The sequence below is a fragment of the Eschscholzia californica genome, unplaced genomic scaffold, assembly GCF_041429995.1.
Source record: "Eschscholzia californica isolate CP2 unplaced genomic scaffold, dmEscCali1.0.p SCAF_1, whole genome shotgun sequence".
Classification (NCBI taxonomy): domain Eukaryota; kingdom Viridiplantae; phylum Streptophyta; class Magnoliopsida; order Ranunculales; family Papaveraceae; genus Eschscholzia; species Eschscholzia californica.
Window position 1 is genome coordinate 71,533,681 of NW_028238198.1, and position 14,024 is coordinate 71,547,704.

Genomic DNA, 14,024 nt, shown 5'->3' on the forward strand with positions numbered 1-14,024 from the left:
TCGTTTTGGTCAACCGTCACCTGGTAATGAGTTGTTGCCTTAAATGTGATAACGCATGGAGCTATTACCATGAATGGGGATCTCGTAACTCCCATCCAACGGGTACATTGATGATATTTTTGGCCAACTGTCATCTTGAATAATAGTAACGCCTCAAAGGGTATACGGGAAACAAGTCTGCTTAGAAAATAGCAACCGACCGGTTTAAGCAGGGTTGACCTCTTTATCAATGGCTTCAAGGCTGACGTCTTGAGCAGGGTTGGGCTCCTCGCTTAATGTGCGCGTATTTTCTCGTTGCTCCGGATATCCGAATATGAACGGGTCAGACCCACTAGCCATTAAATCATGGACTTGGTCACTATGTAGGCCCATTAATCGTGGATTTTTTGGGGCGCTCCTGGTGACATATTTTGGCCCATACAGGGATCCACCCTAAATGTAACCGTTGGAGACCCACAACGGTTATTGGGGATGGTAGCTCCTCAGCCTAGGCTCCCAGCACCAAAGCTCCCCCGTTGTAGTCCAATGGGGCTAGGGCTCTAAGCTCCCAAATTCGAATTTGGGAGCCCACCCACATTGGACCTGGCCCAAAAACTTTTTAAAACTAGTACTAATTAACGAGACGAGTGATCCCTTTCTTCAATAAGTTAGAAACCCATGTACAAGAATTTATAATTTTAGGACTTAATGAAATTAATCAATTTTTTTTTGAGAAATCAATTACGATCTATGTTAGTCGTTACAAGGCATTGATACATCATGAAGATGTGATAAGTACGATAACCGCGTAAGTTAAACATATAATGAAAGAGGCCTAAAGCCCAACAACATGAAAGAGGTCTAAAGCCCGACATACTTATTACATTATTTATACCTTTAACAACCGAAGTTCAATCACTATGGATTCCACCTCCAATGAGAATCGAACCTAGGACCTACAGGTTTTTGGAGTTTATGCCAACACTTTAAACCAGTTGGGCAACCAAGTGTTAACAATGAGATTGATCAATTGATATATTGGATCAGTGAATAGATGAACAAAAACTTATAATAAATCTGAATTTGTATCAAAATTGTAAGAATTCATTGTTTGAAAGGAAGTAGTTGAATATGGACCCTAATAGTGCAATAAGTCCACTATTAACACAAAATAGGCCAAAAGTCCAAAATAATTACAAATTTTAAAATCTGCCGAACAAATCTTTTTTTATATACCATTTTTAGAGATTCGCCAAAAAAACATTTTAGCATGACAACGTTATCTTATTGCATTAAATAAAACGTAAATAATCTTATACATTTTACTGTTGAAGTTCACACGTTTTGACTTGTGTTGCGTACAAAACAAACATATTCTTACACATAATCTACACATTTACAAAACAATCAACAGATTAGGGATACATTTATATATTTGTACAAGAAAAAAATAAGTATTAAAAAAATTAGACTTCTTACATATTTTATATTAAGTTTAAACCTTAAACCTAATTTATTTTTTATTTTGGACTATTTGCCCACAAACTCTATTTGAAATACATATTTTCAAATGGGAGATTTTATAGGCAATATCCTTTATTGTTAATGGCAATATATTTAGCAAGCATAACTCGGTCAATTCATGATGACCAAGTTTGGTTCAAGGCAATGCTACCTTTGAGTTGTATCAACCGGCGAAATTCGTCGGCCGCCAATCTCTGGCGGGCGACCTTGATTAAAAAAATTCCTTCTTCATCTTCTCCCTTCCTTCTTCTTCTCCTTCCTTCCTTCTTGTTCTCTTTCCTTCTTCTTCTCTCCTTTTATCTTTCTTCTCTATCTATTCCGGGTGAAGGGGAGGACCCCCTTAGCCTACGGTCTGGTAAACCAAACCGTTAAGGTCGTCTGAATCTGGGGAGCACAACCTTTCGTTATATCTGATGATACATAGAATAGTCAACCGTTGACTAACATTAAGAAGTCCAAAAAATGACCATCTCTGCTATCAGTTAGGAAAAAGAGACTTTGATGTTGGATTGTCTGTTTGATTGAGCTTCTGTCTAGAAGAACAATACTGCTGCTCCTCTTAGCTCCTGCTCCTTCCTTCTGGAAACCTGGGGGAAAAACCTGCAAAGAGTTCGGAAATCTCTCTGGTGCTCAAGATAGTAAGATTGCACTTTGTAGTTAAGGTTTTGAGTATTGATTGGTCCTTGGGGAACATACCTCGTTGAAGGTGATGAGATGCCCTTTTATAGGCTGCTCCGACTATGATAGATGGTGTGTATGAAGTAGTTTTGATCCACCATTCGGGACTAAGACAACTCTTCGGTAGTTAGGAGATTTCGGGTTTTCTTTTGAGTTTATCTCGTATTTATGATAATTAGAAGTTCCTATGTTCAAGGATACTCTTACCGAGTTGATAGATCTTCTAGGAAATGTTTCCTCCTTTGAGACTCTTGAAGTCCAAGTTAATTAAACACTTAGGTACGTAGTCGAATGAGATCTTTAGGAATATTCGGGGTTAAGTCGGTAAGCGTGCATCACGCTTCTGCCTTCCCATGTTCAGGGCGTAAAGCATCGGCCTTTCTTACATGGACCCTCCCTATACTTCTTACTAATCCCATGGCAGCAGACCTGGTTGTGTTTTAGGCGGACCATAGCTGGAGCATCCTTAGATGATCTGGCCGATCTCCCGGTTCTTAGCTTAGGTGGCGGCGGACCCCTTCTTCATCTTCTCCCTTCCTTCTTCTCCTTCCTTCTTCTTTTTCCCTTTCATCTCTCTTCTCTCTATTCTCGGTGAAGGGAGGACCCCCCTCTGAATTTGGGGAGGAACCATGTCCAACCTTTCGTTATATTCATCATGCACGTGTTTTGGCTGAGAAGAAGAATTGTCAAGATCAACTTTTCGCTTGGGCTAAACTTATTTATCTATATAAACTCTGCCATATCAAATCCTCTAGTTTTCACACTGTTCATCCTACTCCCTTAAGAGGTTTTGGTTCTATCATATGAAGGAAACACAGTAGTCGTATCAAGTGGAACTATGTAAGTGTTACCTTTCATAGGGGAAATTGTACTGTTTTTTACCACATCAAAACTCCAGACCCATTTTTAAATTCTTGCTTCTAACGTCTCTATTTTAATGTTTATTTCTCTTGTAAAACTCTTTATAAAGATTTTATGTAATTGCTAAGAATATCAAATCAATTCAATACAATTCTATTTTCTTTCGAAGAAGAAGAAGGAGAAGGAGAAGGAGGAGTAGAAGCAGAAGGAGAAGAAGAAGGAGAAGAAGGACAAGAAGGAGAAGAAGGAGCAGAAGGAGAAGAAGGAGAAGAAGAAGATGAAGGAAGGAGAAGAGAAAAAAAAAAAATTAATCAAAGTTGCCGGCCAGATTCGAGCGACAGTGGCCGGCCACGCTGTTAGGTCAAACTTTAGTTGATGCACCGGATCTTAAACACACATATAGCCATCAAAACCTATCCAAATTATGTTGTAAATTGAAGGCCAAAAGCATTTTTGTGATCATCATCTCAATCATCCTCTTTCAGCAGTTCTGCCACCTTTAAATTCCAGCTATTAAGGTCGAAATAAGCATGTGGATCTTCAACAATTTGCCTCAGATTGGGAGTCGAATCTGTAACATAAGAGAAATTTGAAAGGGATTAAGAAACAGAGAGACCATCGACCTTAATCTTGTTTAACAATTAATGACGAGATTTCCATAAGTTAGTCCTTATGGGTTTTTACTCGGGGGTCAGAAGTACCTCACAAATTCAACAGTGTATACTATTCTGGACTTTGTTTGATCAACTAAAATCGCTTAAAATGAAATCAAAAGAATTACGTTTTTACTAAATGTTAGAGAATCGTACCAGAATAGCTTGTACTTGAACTTCCATTACGGTCTTCTATGCTTGCTTCATAAGTTGGATGCCTGAAAACTTTAAGAGGACCAAAATAACAAAAGTATGATTATCAATGTCTAACTAGATGATCTTCGTAAATAACAGATCGTTAGCTGTTGCTAAATATTTTGACGTGCTATACTAAGAATATCTTGTTTCGAATTTGAACCGCTGAAGATGAACTAGTGAGATCAGAGCAAAATTTTCGCTTTAATTAGGTGAAAACTAGACAAGACAGTGGTAGGAGTAACAAAGTCGATAACATTTCGGAGAAAAGTGTGCATGACGATAAGATGACAGAGTTGTATCTGTTCCCAATCGATAAGGCTTACTTGGCCAGACAAACATGGCCCGACCAAGTAAAATTTGAACATGACGCAACACTCAATTTTTGCTTCATAGGGTCAAGTAGCATTTTCCTTCCAAACTTGGCTTCCATTTAAGTACTGATTCCATTTACGAGAAGAAGGGTAGTGAAGTGGATGTTAGTAATTTAGTAAGAAAAAAGACTAGTCAGGAATGCTTACTTGCTGAACTCATTAAATTGTAGTTTCCGTAGTTTTGATCATTATCATATGCGTTGTAGTCTCTGTTATCTCTGTAGTCTCTGTACCCTCCATAATCTCCGGACCCTCCGTAAACTTCGTTGCCTCTGTATCCATTGGCTGGTTCAACTGAAACACACGTAATTTGATCAACTAGACATTCAAATAAAAGAAAAGAAACCAATTATCTATATTCACCTCGTCCTCTGTTGCCATATGATGGTCTCCGTCGTTTGGGTTTCAAAAATTCATTCCACCACATTGCGGAATATTTTGGGTGTCGAGTGAGTCCATTTTTTCTGTCCAAGTAAAACAGCCCGAAGCGCTTGGTGAAGCCTTGGCCCCACTCAAAGTTGTCACAAAATGACCATGCTAAATACCCTTTCACCTTCACACCATCCCTGACAATATATGAAGTTTATTTAGTTATACATTTGAACATAATATGACCATTCAAAAATTTTGTGGACGTAAAAAGGGATTGGAATGCGTTAGAATCACAAACAAATACAATAAATTCACGTTTTCCAAGCGAGTTATAAATGTTATTACCAGGAAAAGTAATCGTGTGATTTGATTTATGAAAAGTACGACACTTAAGTCTAACACTTTGTTGAAGTCCCCATAAAACGGTGATTCTTGTTATATACTTAAGTTGGTGCTTGACACGAAGAAAAATAGGAAAGGAAGTATAGTTTCAGTCTCCTTTAGTTATAACTTGACCAGAAGATCACACTTGTTTGCATGAAAGAGAAGTGTACAAGGAGAAACATACTATCGAAATCAAAAGCACCTGAGGGGCTTGTAATAACAAATGAATGTAATGAACTTCACTTGACAATTGAGGATTACTTACTGGATTGACCTTGCTACCGCGCCAAGATAGTCCTCATAAAAATTTGCTCTTTTTATATCTATCCAATCAGGATTTAGAGCATGCGGTTCATCTTCCTCATCCATTCCTGCAAAATTCACAAGGATCCAGACTTCACAACCTATAATAGGGAAAACACCAGTCACAATTCATCTATTCATGAAATCTAAAGATTGTTTTTGTTCATACCATTCTCAATAATATATATTGGTGGGTTGTTGTATTTGTCTGATACGTAATTGAGAAGTTTTTGCATACCCCAAGGTACTATATACAACCACTCGGATGCAGCCTGACATTACAGTGAACATAAACAAGCCGATCAACATATAATTGGGACAAAAATAATAATGCAAATATTGCAAAGGAAGGAAGACAATATATGCCCATATATACCTTATCCCCAATGTCCTCGCCTCGTGAATTTGTAACTTGCAACAAGAAAAGGTAGAAAGTAATACAATCAATTTTATTAAAAAAAAGGCTATTTGGTTGGTAAAGAGGGAAACAAAATTGTGGTAATTAACAAACCCAGTCTTTCTATTTGTTGTTCTCGAACGAAAAAGTTAAGGTCAAAGCATCTTTCATAATGAGCGACAAATCTCGATGTATAATGATTAATACCCACGAAGTCCACTGAGTTTCTTAGTAGCTCTCTGTCTTCATATGAAAAGTTGGGAAGCCTATCACCAAGTTTCTCGCGCATGACTCGAGGATAGTCTCCGTAGAATATTGGATCCAAAAACCTTCATAACGAGTCAAAGGCGGTTAAGAAAAATCCGAATGCAGGATTTTTTTAAATGTGAATGTCTTAACTAGGTGTTGGGACAAAAGAAACACCCCAACCTTAGTGACTCTCTAAGTTTCTAGGTTTTATTCTGTTTCAGTAATAGTTTTTCGAAACATTTCAGTATATATATATATATATAATCAACTTGTTTTTTTTTTGTTGAAAATATAATCAACTTGTTGAGCAGAAACATATCAAAAGCACACTGGACCTCAACTACCTTTTCATACATATCGTTATTAAGTGTGCTATTTGGGAAAATTGACAGTTACTAAAAAAAATGATATAAGTTGTAAGGGGATGGATATTAAAAGAAAGAATTGTGGAAGTTAGTGAAATTGACGAGTTAACAAATTTCATAAATGACAAAGTACGCAATAAGGAGTGGAAGAATACAATCAATCATGTGATTAGTTGGTTGTTGGTATGGATCTAAATAGAAGATATCATTCAAACAAAGAAGAAGTACCAGACAAGATGTGGGCAACTATTGAAGAACTATATCCACTTATGGCTTCGTCAACTCATGTTGACTTTCCTCTATGATGGTAAACTGAAGCAGGTCTCAATGTCTCATGAAGGACACCCACCGAAAGGGAAAACATGGATTGAAAAATCTTCATAATGACGCTCCAGTCGGAGAATTGACAAAGTTAAAGAGAGGACAAAATAGTTTACTGGTCAAACGTTTTCGGCTAACCGAACAAGTTGATCACGTGCTGGGGAAAAATGAGAATGAACCCATAATGTTTAACTGAACTTTTCTTTTGATCTATCGGGCTGAATCCCTTAACTCTAGTTTATATTCGAAAAAGAAAAGTGATACTGCAAAAGGAAATACCATCCGAGTTGAAATTCAATATGCCTTTGTGCAGCATTCTTATCTTCCATTTCTGGAGAGAAGGGCTCTGACCACTCGCAGTTAGGTGCTATGCCTATTTGACCACCTTGATCCTAGAGAAAAGTAGCAATAAATTGTTTCAAACAAATATAAATGGAAATACCATATGATATTTGTTCATTTGTGGTCACCTACAGAAACGTACCCAGACATTATATTCTTGGTTAATAGATCACCCTTCTCCTGTGTGAGACTATTCTCACGTATTCATAATAATTATCATTGCTATATTTTCATGTGTATTTGATCTGGTTTTAAAGATTACTTGGAGAAACAATTCATTTTATTTTTTTAATTTAATTATCTTGTTAGAAAAAAAAAATATTAATGATGCTTAAAAGACAATAGTACGTACAATTAAATAGAATACCTTGAATTTCTTTCTGTATACAGAAACAGCTGTTGCATGAGCTAAAAGTAGATGATGTGCGGCTAAATAAGGTTCGATATGTGAATTTTGTTTCCTTCCAGGAGCATGTGTTCCAGTTCCATAACCATTAACAACAATTGGGAGAGGCTCATTAAATGTAACCCAATGCTTTACTCTGTCTCCAAACCTTGCAAAGCATGTCTCAGCATAGATTTTGAAGTAATCACTGAACCCATGGATGTTTCCCAAATAAAAATTGTTAGATGTACATAAAAAGAAATGTAGGAAGCAAAAAGTAGATTGACATAAGTTAAAAGGGAGGCCTAGATTAAACAGATTGTCAGAAGCAAAGAAATCAAAAAGTCGGATCACCAAAGAAAGGATCTGATTCAACGGAATATACAACACACAAAAAATGTAACTCAAAGTATGTTGAAACTTACATATTTGGAGAGCATTTAACTAGACCTTAATTTTAGAGTATAAGGTTTCTTCAGTTCTTACTATAAACTTACACAATTTTAGAATTTAACCAGCCTTGCATTGAAACTTGAAGATTGTCAGGGAGATCCCAATGATATAGTGTTACATAAGGCTCCATTCCTGCAAATAAAGATATTGATCCATGACCCCAAGTGTATGTTTCATAAAGTACCTAGAATTTTTTTTATTATGGGAGGGTCTATAGGCGGCCCAAATTCCCGCCGCTCTCTTAGCACTCTCTGCGGGCCTCGAACAGTCGAACTGAGCCGTTTGAGAACCACAAACAGGGTAATCCGAGGGCACACGGACTGAACCAAGTGCAGGCAGTACAAACCCAACACAGATTAGGCCCAGCCCGAGTGCCCTCGGATTGCGCTGTCCGAAGGGCACTATTACAGAGGGTGGGCCTATGGCAAATTTTGTGGGCTCCTATAGACCATCCCTTTTATTATTTATGATCCTCTATTTGTTTATTCCTTTCACTGTTTTTTGCCCTTTGTTAAAAAAGAATTCGAACCTTTTTCCAAAACAGCATTAATGAGATTGTTGTAATAAGTAATTCCCTTTTCGTTAACGTTTGTTCCCAAACCATCTGCAAACATTGACATAGATTATTGTTATTTTCTTAGTGAGGCTTCCACGTAAATAAGCAGAAATAAAGATATATTACATACCGGGAAAAATGCGAGGCCATGATATGGAAAATCGGTAAACTTGAAATCCAAATTTAGCGATAAGGTCAACATCTTGCTGCATTTTGAAAGGAGATTCAAATAAAAGGTAAGATATTTTTTCTAATGGCTAGCTTTATATAGATGTGGTTCGGATACCTAGAGAATACTTTGAAGGAGATCCATAGAACTTCTCAATTTAGGTTGTGTTTTTTTCTTTCTTTCGCGTCTGAATATGAATTGGCTAAATTTTTTTTTTTGAAGAAGGATAATATATTAACCGAGTGCTTAGGAAGCACGAAAAAAGAACTACAAAAGCAACGGAGATTAGGAGACTTTACATATTAGAAACTATAGTCTCCCAAGAATTTGAAAAAAAAACCACAGATAAATTCTCAAAGTACCTAGTCGGCAAGCCCCAGTTGAAAATGGTGGCCTTGATCGACATAATAACTCTATCAGTGGAGTTAGCAACATCACGGAAAAGACGATTATTCCTCTCTAACCATATACACCACCAATGGCAAAGGGAGTAATCTGCTGAAGGAATCCTTTCATCGTATCAGACTTGTCAAACTTCCAAAACCTGAAGAAAGTATCCAAAGTGGATGGCATTGGAGACGGACAATCGATCACCGAGAGGAAGTATCTTCATATGGTTTCAGTAAAGCTGCAGGAGATGAGCAAGTGAGAGGCATTCTCTTCAGCCGATCTGCATAATAGGCACATGTTTGGGTATTGAAAGCCCTTCCTTTGAAGCATGTCCATAGTGGGGGCTGAATTGAGGATACAAGCCCATAAAAGGAAGGAGACCTTAGTGGGTACCTTTTCCATCCAAACTTTCTTCACCGGAATTGGGCTGGACTATGATCTTGATTGGAAGCAATGTCATACAAAGATTTTACACTAAAGATTCCATCCATGGACGATTTCCATTTCCTATTATCCGACTCTTGATTGAGAGTTGGAGGTTCTCCAATATACTCGAGAAAGCTAGCAAAGTCTTCCAAAGTCGAGTCTCTAGATGTGCTCCTTAGTCCCAGGTTCCATGCCTTGACACTTCCAACACCTTGAATACAATCCGCTAAACAACAATTCTTTTTATTTGAGTTTCGCCAAAGAGCGGGGAACTTGTTCTTTAGAGTTTCATTATCTATTCATTGGTCCTCCCAATATCTAACTGATTTTCCATTGTGAATTTCAATTGACGTGTGAGCTGCCACCATATTCAAATTCTTTGAAATGCTCTTCCAACTACCTACACCGTGGGATAAACAAATTAGATTAGGAAACCAAGCATGATCTTGTCCACCATATTTTGTTTGAATAACCTTTCTCCACATGCTATCCTTTTCTTCACCATATCTCCAAATCCACTTCCCTAATAAAGCCGTGCTAGTATTCTTAATCTTTCTAATACCCAAACCACCAAACTTTTTCTTTCTGCAAACTTTATCCCAACCAACCCAATGCATCTTTTTCTTCAAGCTGCTATCTCCCCACAAGAACTTCTTAATGATTTCCTCCATCTTAAGAATAACTGAACAAGGTGGCAACGATATAGATAGAAGGTAAGTGGATATATTATTAAGAGTGGATTTTATCAAAATCAACCTTCCACCCTTTGAGAGAAATCTTTTTTTCCAAGGAGCCATTTTCTTCTCCATCTTTTCTGGAATGGTATCCTAAATGACGATGTTCTTGATCTTGGAACCAAGAGGGATGCCCAAATAAGACAACGGCAGCGAACGAATACCGCAACCTAAAAGATTAGCACATTCAACAATATTACTCGTATCACCAATAGGGATCAAAGAACTTTTTGAAAGGTTAATCCTCAAACCTATGAATTGGCTAAATTGTTCTGTCTGAATTTTAGTCTGACAGTTGAACCCTTAATTATAAGTGAGATTTCTAATTGTTTCTATATTCACTGTATTTTGACGAGGAAGATGAACAAGTTTCAGAAGAGGGTTTTGGTCTGCTTTCTCTCATCTGATGAGAGGCATCTTAGCTCAACCAACCTGTATAATCAGAGTGCTTATTTTACTTGTATGCTTTCAACTTCTGTAAAATGATGATGAATCATTGATTTTCTTAGTTGATACCCATTACTCATCGATTTCGAAATGCAACCCAGATGGGAGAAGAAGAATATGGAAGTTTAAACCCATTCGTTCAATCAAGAAACCCTAAAACAAATCATCTTACCTTGTTTCTGCTAGTAGAGAGAGCACAATTGAACCTAGAGAGGGACTTCAATGAACCCTAGAATGAGAGTGCTCTGCACCCTAGAAAGAGAGTGCGATTGAACCTGAAGATCTCGATCAAGGTTTCATTTTTTTTTTCCTTACAAATCGACTACAGTCTACATTACTCGTTACACTGCATTGATACATTATGAAAAAGTGATGAGCAGGATAACTACCTAATTTAAATACATAATAAAAAAGACATAAAGTCCGACAACACGAAAGAAGCTTAAAGCCTGAAAATTTTATTATATTATTTACTTTATATATTGCGTAAATTACATGCGATAAATCTTTGAGTGCAAACTGCTTCTACCGAGATTCGACCCCACGACTTCATGGGCTTAAGAGGGGTGTCCAATCGCTATACCAAAGAGTGGTGGACTAAAGTTCAGTTGTTCGACTGAAGAAGACGGATGAGAGAGTCGACTTATCGAAAACATTAAAATTTGCCGGGTTATAACGGTTAATTGATACATTTCACATGCTGCCTTTAGTTTAGACTTGTTATGGAGTGAAAAGATTTTGATAACAGAGAAAACAAATATCGCAAACCCAAATTAGGACCTATATCAGATCTGAGTGTCTATAGGCGCCCGCAAATTACTCTTCCCTCTTGGCGCCCCCACAAATTGGGGCAACTCAGACTAGGCTTTGTCCGTGCTGGGCTTGAGGGCACGGACTCAGACCAGACCAAAACCCTTGGACTGCTCCCTCTAAAACCCAAAGGGAGTGCCAAGAGAAGAAAAAAGAAGGCGGTAAGAGACTCTCCTGGCCCAACCCTAGACACTCTATGATCCTTTTTCAAACCTGCTCCCATTTCGAGTCAATAAATTGATAAATAGACACATCACATTGCACAGCTCGGGGACGTTCGTAGTGACTAAGGGGTGTCGAAGACCAAGAAGCCATCTATTTATACCAAGTACTCTTCTTATGGCTACATCTAATCTCCTGGAGAAAGAATTTCACGTTCTTCTTATCGGGAAGGAAGGATTAGGTAAATCTAATTGATTGCAGCTTTCTCCAGACTTCCGGGAATAGCATGAAAAAAGGCTCGCATCATACGGTCCCTTTCTCACCCCTTTCATTCTGTGGTGATCTCGTAGTTCTTGGTATGTGGAGATGCGTTGTTAGGTGCTCCATTTTTCCATTGCGGTCGAACCTAAACCTGTGCTCGGGAGATAGATGTCCATACACTGATAAGGGATATTGAGATTTTTTCCAACACGCGATTGATTTCTAAGATCATTTCCGAATTTAGCTAGCCCTTTTACTACTTAGTCCCGGTAAAGCCCCCAAACGACGTATCTTTTTTAAACGAGGCGCTCGCTAACGAGACATAAAGACTCCTTATATTGAAATTTCAATTTACATAATAAACCTAAATTAAGACTGAACTAAACGAAAACGATAAACGAAACAAAATTTACAAAAGTATTATACTACAAAGACGAATGAGATGAATTCTATCAAAATTCAGACTCTTTTGCATATATAGCAAGGTAAGGATACTTTTCTTGATTTGTTCTGTAGAGGTCTAACTGCTCAAGTCCGTTTGTTATTCATAGTTGGAAGTTCTTAGAACATAATGGATCAATGACTTTTTGAGAAAAAAAAAGTCTTTTCAATATTCTTGAGTTCAAGGAGACATTGTCAATCATGTAAAAGTCTAAAATCCAACAAAGATAGAAAAGCCGGTTATCGAAATTGAACCGATGACCATCGCATTGCAAATGCGACGCTCTAACCTCTGAGCTAATTAGCGGGCTCACCATAGCAGAAACTGTGTTGTGCATGGGAATTCAGTAAACTATTTGATTTGGATCTTACCTGTTAGAGTTAACTAACTATTCATAATGAATATTATATTATTATATGACATTAACATGGATTAATTTAACGATAAATAGAATGATTATATGATATCCAATCTCTTTTTTTGAATTAAAAAAATGAATTGAACATTGATAGTTTTTCAAATCGCGTTGGAAAAATGAGAGTAAGAGAGGCATATGTATGTGGTACATATCCATCCACATTGAATTGTGGATACGTCAATGACAGAATCATTTTTTTATTAGACCAAATACTGAACGTCCAACTGATATGAAAGAAGATAGATAAGAAATCAATCAAATCCTAGTCAAAAGTAACATAGAAATTGTATCTAATTCCAATGATCGATATAGAATATTTATCTAATTCTAATGAATGCACAGTTCCATCATAAATGAAAGAAAGAAGGGGAAATACAACCTTACTATAATTTCTTCCAAGAAAATCCTTATTTTATTTTCAGATTTCCTTCCTAATCTTTTATTTTTAATTTCTATCTATGTACTTTACAAATTACATTTCATTATTCTTTAAAGAAAAGTAATAGTACCTTGTACTGATGATACTGGTTAGCAGCAACATCTCCACTGGTTCCATCTTTTATCTTTCCTACAAAACGCAAATGAAATAAAAACATCAAACTAGAGAATTCTAGATGCAATGGAAAAGATCTTAGTTCGGGGAAAAAACAATACTTGAAACAAAAAAAAGTTTGAGAAAATAATACCGGGTATTCGTGCAAAAGAATCCCAGATACTATCACCTCTTCCATCTTCCTTAGTACAACCTTCAACCTAGAGTCGAAATAATCAAATCAACTTTTTATTTTAGCACGAGATAGAAATTGAAATCGAATCAACATAAAGAACTATGTAGAATATAAACACAACTAACGATTCTTGTTACCTGATAAGCTGAAGTACCGACACCAAATACAAAATCATGGGGAAAATCATTTCGAGTGACATTTTTGGGAGCCATCACAAATGAATGAAAGTTTTCAATTTTTATTTGCTTGCATCAAAAACTTGGGATCTCATGCTGAAGTTAATTCTCTGCTTGTGATTATGAAAAGAAAATAGTATTTGTTTCTATTTAAAATTCAAACTACAATTTATTGTTTTTCAATTCATTTCTTTAGACCTGGTACTTTTTACTTATTTTTTAAATTTGGGGTCTAAAGAAATGCTCAAGGAAGTCTAGAAAAATTCTTAAACTAGTGTAAAAGTCAAGGAAGAGGCACATTCCAACTTGCTATATAGATCTATTTATTACTCCAACAACTTGTTACAGATATTTCATAAAAAAAAAACAGCTTGTTACAGATGGGCTCTTATATTAGCCTGTTTGACTTAGAAAATAATTAATATAGAAATCCAATTATTTTTAATTTAAATTTCGACGGTTCATAGTTT

General features: G+C 36.7%; 1 protein-coding gene across 1 annotated transcript; it reads right to left on the bottom strand.

Moving 5' to 3' along the window:
- Positions 1-3,142: 3,142 nt before the first annotated feature.
- LOC147568838 (beta-glucosidase 4-like) lies at positions 3,143-13,676 on the bottom strand. Its single transcript, XM_086655225.1, has 16 exons — positions 13,516-13,676; positions 13,337-13,403; positions 13,160-13,218; positions 8,522-8,597; positions 8,365-8,439; positions 7,880-7,967; positions 7,365-7,590; positions 6,935-7,047; positions 5,835-6,049; positions 5,700-5,734; positions 5,493-5,595; positions 5,286-5,391; positions 4,628-4,830; positions 4,412-4,558; positions 3,852-3,920; positions 3,143-3,613 (listed from the first exon to the last, which is right to left on the bottom strand). Exons 1-16 carry the CDS (start codon positions 13,588-13,590, stop codon positions 3,510-3,512), a joined length of 1,761 nt encoding a protein of 586 aa, XP_086511351.1. The 5' UTR covers positions 13,591-13,676; the 3' UTR covers positions 3,143-3,509.
- Between the last annotated feature and the right edge of the window lie 348 nt (positions 13,677-14,024).